Source organism: Theropithecus gelada, chromosome 10, assembly GCF_003255815.1.
Source record: "Theropithecus gelada isolate Dixy chromosome 10, Tgel_1.0, whole genome shotgun sequence".
Taxonomy (NCBI): domain Eukaryota; kingdom Metazoa; phylum Chordata; class Mammalia; order Primates; family Cercopithecidae; genus Theropithecus; species Theropithecus gelada.
This window is the reverse complement of record NC_037678.1, coordinates 32,755,996-32,778,992: the sequence shown is the minus strand read 5'-3', so window position 1 is coordinate 32,778,992 and position 22,997 is coordinate 32,755,996. Positions and strand designations below refer to the sequence as shown.

Here is a 22,997-nt window from a genome sequence, read left to right as displayed (position 1 = left end):
TCCTCCCTGCTGTGGTAGGAGAACGCACATCTCGTGCCTTATCCCTAGAACTTGGGAATATGCTACATTAGATGGCAAAAGGAACTCTGCAGATGTAATTAAAATACAAACTTTAAAATAAAGAGATTATCCTGGCTTCTCCGAGTGCACTAAATCTAATCTGAGCCCTGAAAAGCAGGATATTTTCTCTAGCTGAAATCAGAGATGTGGCAGAAGAACTGGCCCTCGCTGGAGGGAGACACATAAAAAGCATGAGAAAGAATTCGGGCAGCTTCTGGGAACAAAGATTGACTCCTGGCTAACAGCTAGTAAGGAAAGAGGGCACCTCAGTCCTACAAGCTCAAGGAACTGAATATGGCCAACAGCATAAATGGGCTTGCAAGCAGGTTCCACCCCAGGGCCTCCAGTAAGAAATGTACCCTGCCAACATCTTGATTTCAGCCTTGTTAGGCCCTAAGCAGGAGACCTAGTGAAACCTACCTGGACCTCTGACCTACAGAAACTACCAGATGATAAATGTGTGTTTTTTGTTTGTTTTTGAGACGGAGTCCTGCTCTGTCACCAGGCTGGAGTGCAGTGGCGTGATCTCGGCTCACTGCAACTTCCGCCTCCCGGGTTCAAGCAATTCTCCTGCCTCAGACTCCTGAGCAGCTGGGACTACAGGTGTGTGCCATCACACCCAGCTAATTTTTGTATTTTTAGTAGAGACAGGGATTCATCGTGTTGGCCAGGATGGTCTTGGTCTCTTGACCTCACGATCCACCCGCCTCAGTCTCCCAAAGTGCTGGGATTACACGCGTGAGCCACCACGCTCGGCCAAATGTGTGTTGTTTTAAGATGCTAAATTTGTGGTAATTTGTTAGAGCAGCAATAGAAAAATATACAAACAGCAATCTCAAAAAAAAAAAAAAGAACTCAATTCTCCTGGAAGCAAAATAAAGCTAAGTTAGGAAATATCCAGTCACTCTCAACACCCATAAACTCTTCAATCACCCTCCCAGTCCTCTAACACTTTCCCTGCCCCCATTTTCTGTGATGACAACTCACCCTTCCAGTTCTTAAATTCAGGGCTTTCCAAAGAAGAACCCTTGCCCTGGGGACTTTTCTTGCAGGAACCCTGAAGTGGGATATCTCTCAAGATTTCACCTACAGATAACTACAGTGTATCAGTAAAACACTGTTCACTGATTGTGCAATATCCCCAGAAATATCCCAAGGCTATTCTTCCCAAAGCCCATAGCTACTAACTAACTCTACAGTCCCTACTCTTTCCACTGTACTGAAAGGTTTCCCAGCATTCAGCCTGGCTTCCTTCCTTCCACAATGCTTCACCCTACACCCCACCCCCCTCCATCCAGTTAGTCATCAAGAATTGTCTACATTCCCCTTCCTCTGGAATCTGTCTTCCTCTTTCAGTTTCTACCACTGTCTAATGCAGGCCTTTATAATCTCCCGACCGACTAGGTCATGCCACAATCATTTCATGGAGCAATGTGGCAGGCAGTGAACTAGCAGTGAGAATACAAGGATGAAAAAGGACAGGTTCCCCACTCCCTGCAAATGTTCAAACTCCCTTAATGGCTTAACTGGTCTCTCTTCTCTGTCCTTTATCCATCTCCAGGGACTCTAGGGATATTCCCAACACTGGCATTTCACTACTTCAAAGAATGCCACATGCCAAACACAGGCTCAACTCCTTAGCACAACACCCCCACTAAAGTGCTAGTACCCGCTCACCCTCATTCCATTATCTCCTGAGCTCCCTTACTCCTCGAGCCCCGGAACTCTCAGCCTACAAGGTCCTCCCTCCACGCAGTAAATGCACATGTTTCCTAACTCCTCGGCTTGGAATGGTGGCTATTTACACTCCTACTTGTCTTTCTAGGACTCAATTTATTCGTCATCTACTCACTAGACTGCCCCTGGTCTGCTCAAGTTAACTGCCGCTTCGCAAGAAACCCCTGCAGTATACACAACATTACAGACGGACAAGACTGCACCGTGACGGTTCCTTTACCGACAATGCCATCCCTCAGGAAAGGGGCTGTGTCTCCGGCAAATCTGTGGCGAGCACAACACGCCAATAAGCTCAGTTAAAAACTGCTAATAGAAACAAGCAGTCGGTGGTAAGGGGCTAGAGTTCCTCTGGGCGGGGCCACTGACCCCAGTTCTTCACTCTCTCCTCCAGAAACGACGATCGCTTCCTGACAGCGGCTTCCTGCCATCCTTTGGCAAAGTCCACATTCCTTCGGGGGGTCACCCTTAGATCCTCCGTCCCACCGCCCACACCCCAAACAACTACCTTCCCAATCTCATCTTACATCCACCCTCCTCCCATCACTTTCTCTCACCGTTGACGCGCTTTTCTGGAAGAGAAAACATGAAGTACCCAGCTCTGCTAAACACACTACAGCCGGTTGCCTCTCTCCCTTTCCCTATTCAGTGTGGTTCAAAAAGCGGGGGAAAGTCTGCACCCAAAGCACACAAATGACGAATGAGAAAGCTCAAGACGATGATTCATAAGCCAGGGCTCGTTGGTTTGCAGAGCTCGGCCCCAGGAAAGCTAACGAGCAGTCCATGTCGGGAACAGAGGGGAGAGACAGGGGAGGCCCGCGCCCTGGGACCCACGCAAATCCCCGGCGCCTTCTGTCTCCCGGAGCCCTAGGTTTCTCACGGATCCGGCCCTGGCCTCGCCCGCCACGCGAAGGAGGAAGGCCCGGCAATCCAGCCCCCTGCCCCGACCACTACTCACATTTGACTGACCAGCTTCTGCCGGAAGGCGGTGCTCCGCCAGTCGGTCTCTTGCCCTGAAACGTCCATGCCTGTTCCCCAGCTCCCGCCGCCCGTAGCCCGCCCGGCCGCGACCGCCGCTGCCTCAGCCACAGAGCCAGGCCCAAACCCGGAAACCGTCCGCGGCGCCTCGGCCGGGGCCGGAAGTGAAGGGGGGTTGTGGGAAATGGAGTCTCACGCATAGGCCTGTGGGAAATGAAGTTCCCCGCCGAGGACGAAGCGGTCTCAGCTCCGCCCGGCTGGGAGACATACGCCCCTCTTCCAGTGCAGCTGTCGAACAGGGCAGATGCTCCCACAGCAGGCCGGCGCCTGACAGCCTGCATCTTCTGCGACTCTTCAGTGTGCTGGCCTTATCTACTCCCTGACATCCAGACCCCTCCGGTATGCCGGGCCAAGCTGCCAGCTATCTGCTATCTATAGTAATGTTAGGGAGAGAGTGTTTGTCAAATATGTGTGGGTACCTACTGTGTGCCAGTGCAATGTGATCTGGGATCTGCTTTCCTGCGACTGCCCTGCTAGCGCCGCCTCCGAAAAGCGACCAGATGGACTCTCATCACCGCTTCGCTCTTAGATTTTTTTGAATCTCACATGTCACCAATGGCTGTATTTGGGGGTTGCGGATGTGAGGCCCCTAAACCACGTTTATCAATTTTTAGACATGGGCTTTCCCCTTTGACCAGCAACCATGTCCGCTTCATGGAGAACTCAGCCTAGCTAGTAGCTGGAGGCCAGATGTCAAACGAATTTGATAGGTGAAGGTGAGCGAGCTGAAGGTGGGATGAGGGGTTATGGGGGCCTGAGAATACTTTTAGGAATGTGAAAGTTCTGCCTCCTCGGAACTATGGGGCCTTTATCTGTTACCCCGAGGAGGGAGGTGACGTGAGGAAAATCTGGAGCCCAAGTGGTTCATAAGTACCAGGTGGACACCAACCAATACGGGCCTCAGAGAGTGTGGACTGGCACCTACTGAAGCCTAAGTGCCAGGCCCCTGCTAGGCACTGTACGCCCCTTGAAACTGTGCCCCAGACAGGAGGTTGAGGGTGGTAGGGAGTGGGTGGGAGAGGAGTGAGCATTCTCCCCAAAGAGGCCTCTCTTGCCAACAGGGTGTCAGGTCTTGTGTTGATGTGAGGGCTGTTCATGTTTTCAAACATTTTCTGCTCTAATACTCCCAAAGTTAATTTTTCTTTTTTTCTTTTTTTGAGATGGAATTTAGCCCTTCTTGGCCAGGCTGGAGTGCAATGGCACCATCTCGGCTCACTACAACCTCCGCCTCTGCCTGCTGGGTTCAAGCAATTCTCCCACCTCAGCCTCCCCAGTAGCTGGGATGACAAGTGTACCCTACCATGCCTGGCTAATTTTTGTATTTTTAGTAGAGACAGGATTTCACCGTGTTGGCTGGGCTGGTCTCGAACTCCTGACCTCAGGTGATCCGCCTACCTCGGCCTCCCAAAGTGCTGGGATTATAGACATAAGCCACCGTGCCCGGTGGCAAAACTAATTTTTTTTTTTTTTTTTTTGAGATGGAGTCTCGCCCTGTTGCCCAGGCTGGAGTGCTGTAGTGCCATCTCGGCTCACTGCAACCTCCGCCTCCCTGGTTCAAGTGATTCTCCTGCCTCAGCCTCCTAAGTAGCTGGGATTACACATGTCTGCCACCAAGCCTGGCTAATTTTTTGTATGCTTAGTAGAGACAGGGCTTCACCATCTTGGCCAGGCTGAAAACTAATTTTTAAAAACTGTATCTAGAGTGTTCATCTTGTCCGGGGTTGCCCAGGAAATTCCACATTTTAGTGTTCTTTTACTTTTTTTTTTTTTTTGAGACAGAGTCTCGCTCTGACACCCAGACTGGAGTGCAGTGGCGCAATCTCGGCTCACTGCATCCTCCGCCTCTCGGGTTCAAGTGATTCTCCTGCCTCAGTCTCCTGAGTATCTGCGACTACAAGCACCTGGCACCACAACTGGGTAATTTTTGTATTTTTGGTGGAGACAGGGTTTCACCATGTTAGCCAGGATGTTCTCAATCTCCTGACCGGGTGATCCACCCACCCTGGCATCCCAAAGTGTTAGGATTGCAGGCATGAGCCACCGTGCCCGGACTTGTTTTTTTTTTGTTTTTTTTTGAGACAGTCTTGCTAGGTCGGCTAAGCTGGAGTGCAGTGGCACCATCTCCACTCAGCCTCTGCCTTCCAGGTTCAAGTGATTCTTATGCCTCAGCCTCCCCAGTAGCTGGGACTACAGGTGAGTGCCACCACACCCAACTAATTTTTTTTTTTTTTTTTAAGTAAAGACGGGGTTTCACCATGTTGCCCAGGCTGGTCTTGAACTCCTGACAGGTGATCCGCCTGTCTCAGCCTGTCTCACTGTGCCCAGCCCCAGGTTTAAATTTTGAAAGTCCTGTGTTCTGGCTGGGCGTGGTGGCTCACGCCTGTAATCCCAGCACTTTGGGAGGCCGAGGCAGGTGGATCACCTGAGGTCAGGAGTTCCAGACCAGCCTAGTCAACATGGTGAAACCCCATCTCTACTAAAAATACAAAAATAGCCAGGCATGGTGGTGCGTGCCTGTAATCCTAGCTACTCGGGTGGCTGAGGCACGAGAATCACTTGAAACCAGGAGGTAGAGGTTGCAGTGAGCTGAGATCGTGCCATTGCACTGCAGCCTGGGTGACAAGAGCGAAACTGTCTCAAACAAACAAACGAACATGTTAATAGGGTACTCAGAACAACCCTCCCTCTTCTGCACTGTGGTTGATGGAGCCACAGACACATAATTCACAGACATAGGCAGAGAGAGGCCTGGAACTTTGCCGGGAGTTTGTCATCACAATAAAATTGAGTGACTATTCCCTTTGGTATTTTCCTCAGAGCTCTTTTTCTACTTGTCCCTGCATTCGGTTGGTGGTGCCCAGGGCAATGATCCCTGGTGAGAGACCTGGAAAGGTGGACCAGGGAAAGTAGGAGGCCATGGGAAGGTTGATCCTGAAGTGGACTTGCCCTCTCTTGACACTGTAGACCCTCCTGGGATCCCCCATCTGGATGTTGATGGTTTAGATGTCTGAGAATAAATGATGGAGGAAGCCGAGAGTATGCAGAGGCCAGACCTGCATCCCACACTATGTTCTGGGGATCCTCATCTCGGGGGAGATCCTCACTGCTCATGTGGCCATGTCTCTAGTCTCCAGGTTCCTGCAGGCTACTGTGCCAAAGCTGTTTCCACTCAATGGCCACGTATTTCCTGGACACCATTCTGGACTCTGCAGGAGGTAGGAGGTGGAAGCTTCCCAGGCAGATCAAGCTTCCCCCTCAAGAGCTTAGCACAAGCCCTTTGAGCCTGTGGCTGTCTCCCTACAGCCTCACCTCTAATCTTCCTCCTTACTTTGGCACTCAGTCCCTGGGAGGTGATGACCTGCCCCGCATTCCATCCTAGCACCAGCCAGATGTAACTCCTCTGTGTGTTTGGCCCGGAGCCTGTAATCACTTATGTATGTGGAGGTAGGGAGGGAGTGGTTGTTTTTTCTTTTCTTTTTTGAGATAGAGTCTCACTCTGTAGCCGAGGCTGGAGTGCAGTCGTGCAATCTCGACTCATTGCAACCTCCACCTCCTGGGTTCAAGCAATTCTCCTGCCTCAGCCTCCCAAGTAGCTGGGACTACAGGTGTGCGCTGCCATGCCTGGCTAATTTTTTGTATTTTAGTAGAGACAGGGTTTCAACATGTTGCCCAGGCTGATCTCGAACTCCTGAGTTCAGGCAATCCGCCATCCTTGGCCTCCCAAAGCGCTGGGATTACAGACATGAGCCACCACGCCCGGCGGTTATTGTTTCTAAAAGCCATACATGGTAGAAACTTTAGAAAGGCCCAAACATTATGAATCCCATCATCCAGAGGCAGCATTGTCAGTATTTTGGTAAATTTTCTTGTCCTCTCTGTTTGTTTAAAAACTGTAATGGGGGCCAGGCGCAGTGGCGCACATCTATAATCCCAGCATTTTGGGAGGCTGAGGTGGGCCGATCACCTGAGGTCAGGAGTTCAAGAGCACTCTGGGCAACATGGTGAAACCCCGTGTCTACTAAAAATACAAAAATTAGCTGGGCGTGGTGGCACATGTCTGTAATCCGGCTACTTGGGAGGCTGAAGCAGGAGGATCACTTGAACCTGGGAGACGGAGGTTGCAGTGAGCTGAGATGGCACCACTGCCCTCAAGCATGGGCAACAGAGTGAGACTCCGTCTCCAACAAACAAACAAACAAAAAATGTAATGGATCATGCTGTAGATGCCATTTGAATCCTGTGTTGTAAACCTAATGTTAGAGCCTAGGTATTTTCATAAGTATTAATTTATTATTAACTAAAATTTTCATTAAAATTTAATTATAATTTTGATTATAGAATTACATCATGGGTAAATCTATATACCACCAAGTGTAACAAATTTTTTTTTTTTTTTTGAGACAGAGTCTCGCTCTGCCGCCCAGGCTGGAGTGCAGTGGCGTGATCTTGGCTCACTGCAAGCTCCGCCTCCCGGGTTCACGCCATTCTCCTGCCTCAGCCTCCCGAGTAGCTGGGACTACAGGCACCCGCCACCTCGCCCGGCTAGTTTTTTTGTATTTTTTAGTAGAGACGGGGTTTCACCGTGTCAGCCAGGATGGTCTCGATCTCCTGACCTCGTGATCCGCCCGTCTCGGCCTCCCAAAGTGCTGGGATTACAGGCTTGAGCCACCGCGCCCGGCCAAGTGTAACAAATTTAAAAGGCGATTTTAAGGCCGAGCGGGTGTGGTGGCTCACACCTGTAATCCTAGCACTTTGGGAGGCTGAGGTGGGTGGATCACCTGAGGTCAGGAATTTGAGACCAGCCTGGTCAAATGGTGAAATCCCATCTCTACTAAAAATACAAAAATTAGCTAGGTGTGGGGGCGTGCGCCTGTAGAGGCAGGAGAATTGCTTGAACCCGGGAGGTAGAGGTTGCAGTGAGCCAAGATTGCACCAGGGCCCGGTGTCATTCCAGCCTGGGTGACAGAGCGAGACTGCATCTTGAAAAACCAAAAAAACAAAACAAAACAAAAAACAAACCAGACAATTTTAATAGCAGTATCATATGCCATATCTATGAATCTCTCACGCCTTGCTCACTCCAACATTCTTGGACATGTAAGTCGACAGTGTCACCTTGGTGCACAGTTTCAGAAATTGTCCTGAATCCAGGCTTTAGAAATGTATCCTGGGGCCGGATGCAGTGGCTCATGCCTATAATCCTAGCACTTTGGGAGGCTGAGGCAGACAGCTCACTTGAGGTCAGAAGTTTGAGACCAGCCTGGTCAACAATACCCAACCCTATCTCTACTAGAAATACAAAAAGTAGCCAGGTGTTGTGGCACATGCTTGTAATCCCAGCTACTGAGGAGGTTGAGGCAGGAGGAGGATCACTTGAACCCGGGAGGGGGAAGCTGCAAGTGAGCCGAGATGAAGCCACTGCACTCCAAGCCTGGGTGACAGTGTGAGACTCTGTTTCCAAAAAAAAAAAAAGAAATGCATCCGGGATCTGTCCATCCACGGGTGCTGATATGGTTTGGCTGTGTCCGCAATGAAATCTCAACTTGAATTTTATCTCCCAGAATTCCCAAGTGTTGTGGGAGGGACCCTGGAAGGTAATTGAATCAAGGGGCAGGTCTTTCCCAAAAATGAACTGATGGGTTTATCAGGGGTTTCTGCTTTTGCTTCTTCCTCATTTTCTCTGGCCCTCACTGTGTAAGAAGTGCTTTTCACCTCCCGCCATGATTCTGAGGCCTCCCCAGCCATATGGGACTGTAAGTCCAATTTAACTTCTTTTACGTCCCAGTCTTGGGTATGTCTTTATCAGCAGCATGAAAACAGAATAATACAGGTGCTGTCATGGCGGATGTTGCTTGCCAGTCAGGTGCTCCTGTTCTCAGGTCTCACCATCCTGTCCTAGCGAATCATGCACATGGAAGTGCTCATCCAGGTGGGATATGAGCCTCTTCCCCCAACAGGACGAAATATTTTGGGGTGGCAAGTATGTCAGCTTTCTCGTTTCTTTTGTTATGCTCTGAACATTGCCAGCATTGACAGGAGGCATGGGTTGCTCACAGGCTTAACTCCATGACTGCATTCGGGGGTCCTTAGAACTGTGGTCCATGGTAAAGTTTTATAGCATTACCAGGAGTGTGACAAGAGTGAGAAGTTAGGACCTGGATATGAACAAAAAGAAATCTCATCTTCCTTTGACCAAATCATCAAGGAAACAACTCAAGAGATGATCGTTTGTTCAGCTGCTGCCCTTATCACGTCCCTTCCATGTGCTCACTCTAAGATCTATGGCACAATTCACTGGGAAAGAATCCAAGTTCTGTGGACTTTGTGACACCATACTAACCATTTATCAGAAAGAGGGTATCCTAGGATTTTTCCCAGGTCTTGTTCCTCACCTCCTAGGTGACGACATTTCTTTGTGGCTGTGTGACTCACTAGCCTACCACCTTGTTGATACCCATGCAATGGACAGTGGGGTTTCTATCATGAATGAAATGAAGAGTTATTCTCAAGCTGTCACAGGATTTTTTTTGCCAGTATGTTGACCTATCCCTTTGTGATTGTCTCCCATCTTATGGCTGTTAACAACTGTGGTCTTGCTGGTGGATGCCCTCCTTACTCCCCAATATATACTTCTTGGATAGATTGCTGAGGTATGCTATGAAGAGAAGAAATATGAGCCTAGGAAATAGCTTGTTTTTCCAGATACAAGCCCTTTGGGAAGAGAAGACTTATTGTTGTGACCTGAGAATGTTAATATGAAGATGTGGGGCAGGGACTGTGACATTTCTATAGTTTCAAATGCACAGGATTATGGGAGAGAATGTTGATTTGTATATAATTTGGCATGCTTTTGAAATAATCATTTACTCTTGGGGAAAAGCAGAAATGCATCCTGGGTCTCAGGGACAAACATATTAAGGCTCTTTATATAATTTCATACATTACAGATATTACAGGATAATTTTCAAAAATAGGAGGCTGAGGTGGGAGGATTGCCTGAGCTCAAGAGTGAACCCAGGAGGAGTTGGAGGCTGCAGTGAGCTATGATTTCACCACTGCACTCCAACCTGGGTAACAATGAGACCCTGTCTGAGGAAAACAAAAAATCAAAAATAGGTACAACCGTAACTGTTATACTGATACTAACTCATGTTAAAAAACAAGGTTTCACTTAGGCCACAAAACAAGACCTGATCTCTACAAAAAAATAAAATTAGCCATGTGTGGTGGCACATATCTGTAGTCCCAGCTACTCGGGAGGCTGAGGTGGGAGGATCATTTGAGCCCAGGAAGTTGAGGCTGCAGCGAGTTGAGATTGCCCCTGCACTCCAGCCTCAGTGACAAAGCAACGCCCTGTCTCAAAAAGAAAAAAAAAAAAAAAAAAAATCCTCCCTTTTTTCTTTTTTCGAGACACAGTCTTGCTCTGCCACCCAGGCTGAAGTGCAGTGGCGCCATCTCGGCTCACTGCAAGCTCTGCCTCCCGGGTTCACGCCATTCTGCCTCAGCCTCCCAAGTAGCTGGGACTACAGGCGTGCCCACCACCTCGCCTGGCTAATATTTGTATTTTTAGTAGAGATGGGGGTTTCACCCTGTTAGCCAGGATGGTCTTGATCTCCTGACCTCGTGATCCGCCTGCCTCGGCCTCCCAAAGTGCTGGGATTACAGGTGTGAGCCACCATGCCTGGCCCTCTTGTTTTTTTTTTTTAAACTTCCATGCATCAAGCAATTCATGTTTGTTTTGAGACGGAGTCTCACTCTCACCCAAGCTGGAGTGCAGTGGTGCCATCTTGGCTCACTGCAACCTCCACCTCCCGGGTTCAAGCGATTCTTCTGCCTCAGCCTCCCCAGTAACTGGGATTACAGGCACATGCCACCATACTTGGCTAATTTTTTGTATTTTTAGTAGAGATGGGGTTTCACCATGTTGGCTAGGCTGGTCTCAAACTCCTGACCTCAAATGATCCACCTGCCTTGGTCTCCCAAAGTGCTGGGATTACAAGCATGGGCCACCACGCCCAGCCATGCAATTCATTTTTTTGAGACGAAGTCTCACTCTGTTGCCTGGGCTGGAGTATAGCAGCCCGATCTTGGCTCACTGCAACCTCCGCCTCCCCAGTTCAAGTGATTCTCCTGCCTCAGCCTCCCAAGTAGCTGGGATTACAGGCGTGTACCACCATGCCCAGCTAATTTTTTTTTTTGAGATGGAGTCTCGCACTGTCTCCTGGGCTGGAGTACAGTGGCACAATCTCGGCTCACTGCAACCTCCACCTCCCAGGTTCAAGTGATTCTCCTGCCTCAGCCTCCCGAGTAGCTGGGATTACAGGTGCCTGCCACCACACCCGGCCTTAATTTTATATTTTTAGTAGAGACCAGGTTTCACCATATTGGCCAGGCTGGTCTTGAACTCCTGACCTCAGTGATTCGCCTGCCTTGGCCCCCCAAACTGCTGGGACTACAGGGGTGAGCCCAGCTGTAATTAATTTTTATTGCACATTTTGCTCTTAGGTTGGATTGATAATTTTATTATCTTTACCATTTAGTAGTGATAACATAAACTTGTTTGACTAGTCTGTCAGTTTTCTTTTTTGAAACAGTCTTGCTCTGTTGCCCAGGCTGGAGTGCAGTGGGGTGATCTCAGCTCACTGCAAGCTCCACTTCCCAGGTTCACCCCATTCTCCTGCCTCAGTCCCCCCCAAGTAGCTGGGACTACAGGCGCCCGCCACCACGCCTGGCTAATTTTTTGTATTTTTAGTGGAGATGGGGTTTCACCATGTTAGCCAGGATGGGCTTGATCTGCTGACCTCATGATCCGCCTGTCTTGGCCTCCCACAGGCATGAACCACTGCGCCTGGCCTAGTCCCATCAATTTTCAAACTAGCTTTATTTACTAAAGAATATCCGAGATCACGTAAACTAAAAAGCATTTGGATTAGTTTCTATTTTTCTTAAAATTTTGGTAATATTTAGCTTGTATGAATGCTCATTTACCTCCCTCTAAGACCAAAAATCCTTTTATGACACCACAGACAAAACAGACATCTTCAAAGGAGGGTACAATTTGAATAGAACTCCTTTAAGGGATTTAAAAAATTTAGGCCAGGCGCAGTGACTTACTGTAATCCCAAGACTTTGGGAGGCCGAGGTGGGTGGATCACTACATCAAGAGATCGAGACCATCCTGGCCAACATGGTGAAACCTCGTCTCTACTAAAAATACAAAAATTAGCTGGGCATGGTAGCTCGCACCTGTAGTCCCAGCTACTCAGGAGGCTGAGGCAGGAAAATCGCTTGAACCTGGGAGGCAGAGGTTGCAGAGAGCTGAGATAGCATCACTGCACTCCAGCCTGGAGACAGAGTGAGACTCTGTCTCAAAAAAATAAAATAATAATAATAATTCAGTTAATAATACTGAATATGGATATATATAATATTCAAACATACATACATACATATACACAAATATAAACACATAAAAACACAAATATCTTATAGCTTTCATTCCAAAATGGTAGTTGTGAGTCAGTAAAACACAGTAATACAAACTCACTGTTCTCTCTCTCTCTCTATATATATATATATACTTTTTTTTTTTTTTTTTTAAAGAGATGGAGTCTTCCTGCTCTATTGCCAGGCTGGTGCAGTGGTCCAATCTTGGCTCACTGCAACCTCCGCCTCCTGGGTTCAAGTGATTCTCCTGCCTCAGTCTCCCAAGTAGCTGGAACTACAGGTGCGTGTCACCACACCTGGCTAATTTTTTTTGTATTATTAGGAGAGACAGGGTTTCACTATATTGGCCAGGCTGGTCTCAAACTCCTGACCTTGTGATCTGCCTGCCTCGGCCTCCCAAAGGGCTGGGATTACAGGGGTGAGCCACCACACCTGGCCCCCCCAAAAAAAAGACTTTAAAAAGAGTTTTCATTTGCCCAGTTTCCAAACAGTTTCATTTTTTCTCTTTTTATCCTTAGATGGTTGTTTTTGCAGGATTTTGAGTCCCTTTAGGGGAGGGAGCCCTAATGTTTAAGTGACTGAAGTGCTGAAGTGGAAAAAGTTCTGGCAGGTTGGACTGAATGGGGACATATCAAAGGAACCAAGGAAATTGGAGGAAATATCAAAGGTGGCAAAAGGAGGAAAGGGGAGCAAAAGCAACTGGAAAGGAGAAATCTCAGAGGGGCTTGTTTGGGAAGATTGCAAGTTTCCCAAAGAACCCAATGAAGTTGTCCATTATCCTTAGCAAAAATCATGGCAATACAGAAAGGAAGCAGGAGGCAGAGCCAGTAGAGGGCAGGGACTCCAGAAGAGGGGCTTTAGGTGACCATGAAGACCCCAATGGAGAAGCAGGATCCAATAGAAAGAATATCAACTTCCGATTACGCCATCTTCTTTTCTGTTTTTTGAGATGGAGTCTCACTCTGTTGCCCAGGATGGAGTGCAGTGGTGTGATCTTGGCTCACTGCAGCCTCCACCCACCGAGTTCAAGCGATTCTCCTGCCTTAGCCTCTCAAGTAGCTGGGATTACAGGTGCCTGCCACTGCACCCAGCTAATTTTTTTGTATTTTTAGTAGAGATACGGTTTCACCATCTTGGCCAGGTTGGTCTCGAACTCCTGACCTCGTGATCCACTCGCCTCAACCTCCCAAAGTGCTGGGACTACAGGTGTAATCCCAGCTGGGCACTGGGCCACTGTGCCCAGCCCCGATTATGCCATCTTCTGATCATAGAGCTGTAAAAAAAAAAAAAAAAAAAAATTTCAAATATCTCATTATCAGTTTTCAGCCAGAACAGATAGTACATATTCCTGGCAGTACTGAACACTCTTCCCTACCACCACCCTGCCCACCCACCACTTTTCTTCTTGTAAACCAAAGGTACCTACCAAGCAACTGAGAACCAAAACCAATAAGCATTTTATGACTTAACCATGGACAAAAGAGATATCCTCAAGGCTGGGCACAATGGGTCATGCCTGTAATCTCAGCACTCTGGGAAGTCAAGGTGGGAGGACCACCTGAGGCCAGGAGTTCCTGACCAGTCTGGGCGAGACCCTGTCTCTTAAAAAGAGAGAGAAAGAAAGATACCCTCCAAAGAGGGTGCACAAAGATTCAGCACTCTCAAATCCATACCATTTGCAAAGACATTCAAAAGAAAGAAGGTACCTTTGGTTTTTTTTGTTTTGTTTTGTTTTGAGATGGAGTCTCGCTCTGTCACCCAGGCTAGAGTACAGTGGCGCGACCTTGGCTCACTGCAACCTCTGCCTCCTAGATTCAACTGATTTTCCTGCCTCAGCGTCCCAAGTAGCTAGGATTACAGGCATGGGCCACCATGCCTGGCTAATTTTTTTGTAATTTTAGTAGAGATGGGGTTTCACCATGTTGATCAGGCTGGTCTCTAACTCCCGACCTTGTGATCTGCCTGCCTCAGCCTCCTAAAGTGCTGGGATTACAGGTGTGAGCCACCGTGCCCGGCCAGAAGGCACCTTTGTTGACACAGGTGACTAGGGATGTCATCTCATACAGAACAGTGTCACGTCTCCAGTCATGGACTGACTCATCTATAACACCAATGAATATTGAGACAACAAAAACCCCTTATGGACTAGGCCCACTTATTACAAACTCCTCTGTCATGGTCAGAAAAAGAGAAGGTTTAGAACCTTGTCTTTGGCTGGGCGTGGTCCTTCATGCCTATAATCCTAGCACTTTGGGAGGCTGAGACAGGTGGATTGAGGCCAGGAGTTCCTGACCAGCCTGGGTGAGACCTTATATCTTAAAAACAAAAGAGGCCAGGTGCAGTGGCTCACGCCTGTAATCCCAGCACTTTGGGAGGCCAAGGCGGGCAGATCACCTGAGGTCAGGAGTTCGAGACCAGCCTGACTAACATGGTGAAACCCTGTCTCCACTAAAAATACAGAAATTAGCTGGGCGGAGTGGCAGGTGCCTGTAATCCCAGCCACTTGGGCGGGTGAGCCAAGATTCCGCCACTGCACTCCAGCCTGGGTGACAGAGCAAGACTCCGTCTCAGAAAACAATTGAAAAAAAAGAAAAAAAGAAAAAAAAAAAAAAAAAGAGAGACCACCCCTCGCAACATGGTGAATCCCCCTCTTTACTAAAAATACAAAAAAAAATTACCTGGGTGAGGTAGTGTGCACCTGTAGCCCCAGCTACTCAGGAGGCTGAGGCAGAAGAATCACTGGAGCCCAGGATGCAGAAGTTGCAGTGAGCCGAGATCATGCTACCATGCCACTGCACTCCAGCCTCGGCGAAAGAGCAAGACATTAAAACAAAACAAAAACCAAACAAACAAACAAAAAACGAACCTTCTCTTTTTCTGACCAGGACAGAGGAGTTTGTAATGACGCAAGCTGTCCTAAAGCAAGCTGTCACTTGCACCCACTGGCTATTCAGAGATCGGGGAGAATATTCTCACTGGTCATAAAGCCAAGCTCTCAGGACACAAACAAAACAAACAGGAAAGAGGTAGCTGTGCCTGGGAGGAAAGGATCAGTAACAAACGGTTACCCCTAAAACAAATTTAAGCAAGAGTCACAATGCGGACACAATATTTTCTTCTGCTAATTTGAATTTGGAAAGGAAGGGACAAGAAGTTTTTACCTTCTACTCTCAGCTGAGTACTACAGGCAGCGATCTGGGACAGTCGACCTTGGTAAGAATGCTTACCTTTTGCCAGTTGTCCCAAGTGGGGTGTCTTTGCCACCCCATTTGTTTGCTGGGTGCCAGAAAGAGTAGGGAGAAAGGAAATATTTTTTCCTCACCTATCACAAGGTTCCTGGTTGACACCCCTCTAACAAAGGACAGATTAACAAGAGAAAAGCATATCAATTTATTTAATATAAATTTCATATGACACAGTTAGTCTTCAGAAAAAAGCCCCAGTGTCCAGTGAGGGGTACATTCTCTGCCTTTTTTTTTTTTTGAGACGGAGTCTCACTCTGTTGCTCAGGCTGGAGTGCAGTGGCGTGATCTCGGCTCACTGTAAGCTCTGCCTCCCAGGTTCATGCCATTCTCCTACCTCAGCCTCCTGAGTAGCTGGGACTAGAGGTGCCCACCACCATGCCTGGCTAATTTTTTGTATTTTTAGTAGAGCCGGGTTTCATCGTGTTAGCCAGAATGGTCTCGATCTCCTGACCTTGTGATCCGCCCGCCTCGGCTTCCCAAAGTGCTGGGATTACAGGCGTGAGCCACCGCGCCCAGCCAATTCTCTGCCTTGAAGATGGTGCTTATTACAGCGTCCTCACCTGGCAAAAGTAGGGGATGAACTCCCTCAAACCTCTTTTATACACTGATCCCATGGTAACTTCACCCTCATGACCTAAACCCCTCCCAAAGGCCCTACTTTATAATAGTATCACACTGAGGATTCAGTTCCAACATAGGAATTTTGGGGGTACCAACATTCAGACCACAGTGGCCTCCTTGTTGCTGCCCCAGGACTCCTTTTCCTCTCCTCTCTGGGTCCACCCTTACACCTGGTCCCATTGGGCCTTGGAGATCAGTCTTCCCCTACCTGAGGCCAAGCTGGGCCTCATCTTCCCCCAAACCTGCTCTTGCTCTGGCTCCCATGTAGCCAGGGTGGGCCTACTTCCCCACTCATCTCCTGGGCTCAATCTTTACACATCACTGGATTTATACTGGGGAAGCTGCTTCCTTCCCGGGTTTCTAGCCTGCTCCACTTTATCTTCACTCCCTGCCTGTCTGAGACCAGGCACTATGGCTGGCTCCCTACTTAGTCTTCCTCTCCACCAGGTTGGCATCTGCCCACCCTGGCTAAAGGGTGCCCTCAGGGCTAAGTCTAGCCTCCAGAGGGCAGGGTCTGCTCTCCAACCTTCCCTTCAGGCTCAGAAATCCACTGGAATTATGAAAATTCCAGGAGGTATCCTGGAAACCTCCATACCACTCACTTTGAAGGATCTCACCTCCACGCGTTTGCTGACACTGTCCCCTTCATGGAATGCTTTTCTTACTCCCAAAGTCCTCGTCTGTTACACGTAGGGGGTTCTCCTCCAGAAAGCCTTTCTAGGAGGAAGCCCACTCGCATTTGGAACCTCTGCCTCTGGAGGCCAATCCTGTTCACCTGATCCTTGTCTGGGACCCTCAGTTATTTCTCTGGACTCAGCCAGGACAGCAATTCTCTTTCATCTATTTTCTTCCTTTTACATTCCCCTTTTTTTTTTTTTTTTTTTTTTTTTGAGACGGAGTCTCGCTCTGTCACCAGAGCGATCTCGGCTCACTGCAACCTCCACCTCCCGGGTTCAAGCGATTCTCCTGCCTCAGGCTTCCGAGTAGCTGGGAATACAGGTGCGCGCCACTATGACCGGCTAGTTTTTGTGTGTGTGTTTTAGTAGAGATGGGGTTTCACCATGTTGGCCAGGATGGTCTTGATCTCCTGACCTCGTGATCCGCCTGTCTCAGCCTCCCAAAGTGTTGGGATTACACGCACGAGCCACCACGCCCGGCCCCACCTTTCTTTTTAACCATGAGCCATCTCCAGCCATATCCTCCCCGCACCACCTTCTCCACGCTTCACAGTCCCTCTCAAAACCACAGTGTGGGACACGCCAATCTTATCCCATCAGGAGGCTCTGTGGCTCCAAGCTCTGGGCGCAGCCGTTACGGATACGTCTTGGAGGATGGGATCCGCTTGGAGGTGAGGTGGAGAAAAATGAATGCCAAGAGCCGCGCACGGACCTCTGGGACCAGGCTTTAAGACTGGTAATTAGATTTACTGCAAAATATCAGTAAAGGAACGGGCACACAAACTAGCACCTGTTCACCCTGGCGGTGTTCGGCGATTCTCCCCGATATCCCGCAGGGGGCGCGCTACCTTCAGCGGCACGGACCGCGGTGGGAGCGGGGAAGGAGCAGGCGCGGGAGGGAGGGAATGAGTGCGTGACGAAGGGAACGAGTAAAGGAGGGGAGGGGGAAAGAAGGGAATCAAAGGGGGAGGGAGGCAATGGGAGGGGGTAGAGAGGGAGGGAGGAAAAGGGGGGGAAGTGAGACAAGGAAGGAAGGAATGAGAGAGGGAGGGGAGAACGAGAGTGAAGGAGGGAGGGAAAGGGAATGAAAGAGGGAGGGATGAGGGGGGAGAGAGGGAGGGAGTGAATGAGTGAGGAAGGATAGGAATGGGGGTTAAGACAGGGAGGGAGGTAACGAGAGGGAGGGGAGAATGAGAGTGAAGGAGGCAGGGAGGGAATGAGTGAGGGAAGAAGGGAATGGTGGTGAGACAGGGAGGGAGGGAATGGGGATGGAGGGGAGAATAAGAGAGTGTAGAAGGGAGGGAGAGAATGAGAGGGGGGAGTAAGAGAGGAAGGAAGGAGAGAAGAGAGTGAAGAAGCGAATGATGAAAGGGGAGGGAGGATATGAGCGGGGAGGGAGATAGTGAGGAAGGGCAGGAGGGAGTGAGTCGAGGAATGAGGGCAGGACCGAGGCAAGGAAAAAGTCAATGGGTTCAGAAGGCGCGACCCTCGGCAAATTCACTCATTCGTTGGTTCGGCCCCGCCAAGTGCCAGGTGCCGCGCTAGTGCGGGGACTCACTGAGCCTTGGCGGTCGCTGCTGTCCTCCGCAGAGCGCCGGGGGGGAGCCGCCCCCCGTCTCCCCGCCGCAGGGCCGCCCCGCGCTGCTACCCCGCCCAGCCAGGCACCCCGGGGCCCGCGTCCAACCCGCCCGGCGCCTGCGCGGCGCGCCCACGTGACGGCCGAGGGCCCCGCCCCGCCGGCGCCGCTGGCCCCGCCTCCGCCTCCCGCCTCCCGCCTCCCTCCTGCTGCGAGCGCGGCCTGGGCTGGCGGCGGCACCAGGTCAGCTGCGAGGCGTGGGCCGGGCGGGTCGCGCGGCGGCGAACGCGGGGGGCGGGCGGCAAGCAGGCATCGCTGGGCCGGGGGCAAGCTAGCAGCGCGGAATCCGAGGGTCGCGGGGGCGGACGCGGGCCGGAGGCGCGGGGGCGGCGACCTGAGGAGAGCCCGCGGCCTGACGTGGCGGGGACGCGGCCGGCGGGATCCCTGGGCGCGTAGAGGCCGGGATCTGGCGCTCGGCCGGGGGCCAGGGTGCGAGGCCTCCTCAGCGCGGCTGCGGGCGGGCCCTGTTGCCTGTGGCGGGTCCGAGGGCGGCCTTCCTGGCGGCGACCCTCCGCGCTGGAGCGGGCGGCCTTGCAACAGGCGGGCGACTTGGGGCCGGCCTGACGAGCCTCAGTTCCCTCAGTCGGGCCCGGGGACTGCAGCCGTAGGAGCCCAGCCCCGCCAGCTCGCCGGGTTTCCTGAGAGGAGCTGGAGATCGCGCTGTCAGTGCAAAATCACCAGAACGCGAAGCGTCGGCTGCCAGTTCTGACCATTTTAGATCCGCTGCGGGCGGAGCCGAGTGGATCTGGGGCGGGTAGCGGGGCACCGCCACCTTTCGCCTGGGCTCCTCCCTGGGCGCCCTCGCTCCGGCCCTCCGCGGGGCCGGGCCTGGGTGCGCCGAGTGCCTCCAAGTCGGCTCCCTGGGAGGTTCTTCCAGAGCGCACCCTTTGGAAGGCTCCCCCACTGGGAATCAGGACCCACTCCCTCTCTACCCGAGCCGCCTCCTTTGCCTTTGTGGCCGACCTTGCTTCATGCTGCCAAGGATTGAGTTTCTTTGAGGGGATACTGCTCGTTCGGGGGGCCTACAGAGGACTGAGGATATCTACTCAGTAAAATGGTAGCGAATTGAAAGTTCCTCTAAAATGATTTTGACTCTGCCATCCATCACTTCATAAAAATTCGTCTTATATCCTTCAGTTTGTACCTATGTGGCACATTAAGCTTCCTTTCTGCTCCCCACTAAAACTTCGAACAGCACAAAACAGAGGGAACTTGGCTTGTGATGACTAGAATTGGGGATATGAGACTGGCGAAGAGCTTCAGGCTACAGTAGCCATGTGTCAAATGAAAATGGGGCCTTGGGGCGGGCGCAGTGGCTCTTGCCTGTAATCCTAGCACTTTGGGAGGCCAGGGTGGGTGGAAAACTTGAGGTCAGGAGTTAAAGAGTCCAGCCTGACCAACACGGTGAAACCCCGTCTCTACTGAAAATACAAAAATTAGCTGGGTGTGGTGGCGCACGCCTGTAATCCCAGCTATTCGGGAGGCTGAGGTAGGAGAATCGCTTGAACCCAGGAGATGAAGGCTGCAGTGAGCCAAGACCCTACCACTGTGCTCCAGCCTACACCATGTAGTGAAACCCCTTCTCTACAAAGAAAATTTGAAAAATTAGCCGGGCGCAGTGGTGAGCTCCTGTTGTTCCAGCTACTGAGGAAGCTGAGATGGGAGGACCACTTGAACCTGGGAGCTTGAGGCTGCAGTGAACCTCAAGCTGTCTCACCCCAGATAGCCAGGACTACAGGTGTACGCCACTATGGCTTGTTAGGTTTTAAATTTTTTGTAGAGAAAGGGTCGTGCTATATTGCCGAGGGTGGTCTTGAACTCCACCTACCTGGACCTCCCAAGGCACTGGGATTACAGGCATGAGCCACCATGCCCAGCCTACTTTGCACTTTTTTTTTTTGAGACAAAGTCTCGCTGTTGCCCAGGCTGGAGTGCAATGGTGCAATCTTGGCTCACTGCAACCTCTGCCCCCTGGGTTCAATCGATTCTCCTGCCTCAGCTTCCCCTTTCCTCAGCCTTTCGAGTAGCTGGGATAACAGGTGTGTGCCACCACACTCCGCTAATTTTTGTATTTTTAGTAGAGATGGGGTTTCACCATGTTGGCCAGGCTGGTCTTGAACTCTTGACCTCAGGTGATCCTCCCACCTTGGCCTCCCAAAGTGCTGGGATTATAGGCAGGAGCCACTGTGCTCAGCCTACTTTGCACATTGGTTTTTTTTTGTTGTTGTTTGTTTTTTGTTTTTAAGACGGAGTCTCACACTGTCACGCAGGTTGGAGTGCAGTCGCGTGACTCTCCTGCCTCAGCCTCCCTAGTAATTGGGATTACAGGTGCCTGCCACCATGCCTGGCTAATTTTTTGTATTTTTAGTAGAGATGGGGTTTCACTATGTTAACCAGGCTGGTCTTGAACTCCTGACCTCGTGATCCGCCCGCCTCAGCCTCCCAAAGTGCTGGGATTACAGGCGTGAGCCACCGCGCCTGGCCACTTTGCATATTTTGACTGTTGCCTAAGGTTCTGTCAAATCACTGTGCCATGACATCTGTTCTCCTAAGGGTAGACGTTTTGGTGGTTTTAAATGTTGCACTCTGTGCTGTGCTCCTTTGCAGCAGAGAATTGATTCATTTTTCGGCACATCCCCCTTAGCCCCTAGCTACGTTTCTTAAATTGTACTTGGTAAATGTACTTTGCCTGCCCATGGAAGATGTCTTTCTATTTTACTGTACTTGTTCTTGCAGTAGGTGTTTAGGGAGTAGCTGCCGTTTATCCCTTCCCAAGACAGCAGAGGCGCTACTGTGCTCATAGAAGGTGGGGATCCACCTAGGGGCTTGATGTCTGTTGAGGTAGTCAGTTGTGGAGGTCACCCTCAGAGAAGGAGGCCCTCTTGACTCTGTGGTGGTCATGGTGGTGATGAGGAAGCTGAGGCGTGGATATATGAGACAAGTGCCCAGAGTCTATCATTAGCAAGTGGTGCAGCCAGCCATGGGGGCTTTTGAGATGTTTGTGAGATAAAGCCTCACCCCTTAAGAAGCCGGAATCTCCTTGTGGTGGGTAAATAGGCAGGTTTGGGCTGGGCGTGGTGGCTCACACCTGTAATCCCAGCCCTTTGGGAGGCCAAAAGCGGACGGATCACCTGAGGTCAGGAATGTGAGACCAGCCTGACCAACATGGTGAAACCGCTCTGCTAAAAATTAGCTGGGTGTGGTGGCGCATGCCTGTAATCCCAGCTACTAGGGAGGCTGAGGCAGGAGAATCACTTGAACCTGAGAGGCAGAGGTTGCAGTGAGCCGAGATCACACCACTGCACTCTAGCCTGGATGACAGAGCAAGACTCCGTCTAAAAAAAAAAAGGCAGGTTTGAGTGGTGGGGCATATTTGTCATGTTCTTTGTACAACGATAGAGGGAGAAGTAATAGAGCTAGACCTTGACCAATATGGGACTATGAGAGACAGAATGGCCTAGATGGGTGACTAAAGGTGTTCAGAGGATAACAGGTATCCCTTTTGGACTAAGGACTACTAATGGGGCTGAGTAGGTAAGGCTTGAAGGAGAGCAGCCTGGGGAGGATGAGGCAAGAGGTAGGGAAACTGGTTGGGGCATCATTGCTGTGGTCTGACCCAGAGTAGTGGCCCTGGAGGAGTAGAGGGTGGCTGACTGAGACGGAGGAGAGGTGAAGGAATCAGAACTAGTGGGTTCATAGGGCACACGGGTTAGAAAGGAAAAATATCATTAAGACAGTGAGGTTTTCAACATGGAAATGGTAGCTATACCAATAAGAAAATTAGACAAGTTGGAGGGCTACTAGCTAGAATAAGCACTGAGCTGTAGGTGAAACTGGGAATGTGAACCCTTGGGAAAGAAGGGCGGGATCGAGCAGGGTGTGTGGGATGAAAGGGAGAGGTCAGAAAAGGGAGAATTATCATAGGGCAGAGTTTCCAGGCAAGAGAATCCTAAGTGTGAGGTGGTCATGGGGGATACACCTTAGCTCTGGCCATCTCTGGGGCCTTGGTGAGAAACACGAGTCAGCCCAGGGAGGGGGAAAGGAATGGGTGGGTGGCTGGGTAGAGGTCCCAGGTCCTGGAGGCAGACTGAGGGGCAGGTATAGATAACTGAGTATGTTTGATGGGAAGCAGTAGAGCATCCAAGGGGTGGGGTGGGGGGGGTGACCCTGAGCCTCAGTAGTGAAGAGGGAGACCTCTTCTTTTTGGCAAGTTTTATATTAGCATCTATTTTTCATTTTTTCTTTTAAAGATATATAATCATGTGCCACACAGTGACGTTTCAGTCAATGACAGACCAGACCACATGAAGGATGGTGGTCCCATATTTTTACTGTACCTTGTCTATGTTTAGATACACAAATACTCACCATTGTGTTACAGTTGCCTATGGTATTCAGTACTGTGATATTGTGAAATATATATTTGGTCTTGTCTCATTTCTTGGCATACAACTTATAAAATCTTTGGACTCTCCAGAGTGATGCCTTCTTGTATGCTGGCCAGCATCCCCTAGGTAGCTTCAGGATGGAGGCTGGTCA

General features: G+C 50.4%; 2 protein-coding genes and 1 pseudogene across 8 annotated transcripts in view; 2 read left to right on the top strand and 1 right to left on the bottom strand.

Annotated features, from left to right (window-relative positions):
* MED15 (mediator complex subunit 15) overlaps nucleotides 1-2,951 on the bottom strand; it is an 86,729-nt gene extending 83,778 nt beyond the window's left edge. For 4 of the 5 annotated variants that reach the window (XM_025400727.1, XM_025400728.1, XM_025400732.1 and 1 more), the window contains exon 1: nucleotides 2,753-2,951. In XM_025400727.1, coding sequence (XP_025256512.1) covers nucleotides 2,753-2,820 — 68 coding nt within the window. In that variant the 5' untranslated portion in view covers nucleotides 2,821-2,951. The remainder of the gene's footprint in view (nucleotides 1-2,752) is intronic. The other variant, XM_025400730.1, reaches the window with a different exon arrangement.
* A 5,781-nt stretch (nucleotides 2,952-8,732) lies between these two features.
* Nucleotides 8,733-9,591, top strand: LOC112633791 (annotated as a pseudogene). The gene has a single exon (XR_003121585.1). The product of XR_003121585.1 is annotated as a mitochondrial carrier homolog 2 pseudogene (transcript).
* An 8,947-nt stretch (nucleotides 9,592-18,538) lies between these two features.
* KLHL22 (kelch like family member 22) overlaps nucleotides 18,539-22,997 on the top strand; it is a 53,438-nt gene continuing 48,979 nt past the window's right edge. Inside the window, exon 1 of one of the 2 annotated variants that reach the window (XM_025400734.1) lies at nucleotides 18,539-18,641. The gene's annotated coding sequence lies outside the window, so the exon portion shown is untranslated. The remainder of the gene's footprint in view (nucleotides 18,642-22,997) is intronic. The other variant, XM_025400735.1, reaches the window with a different exon arrangement.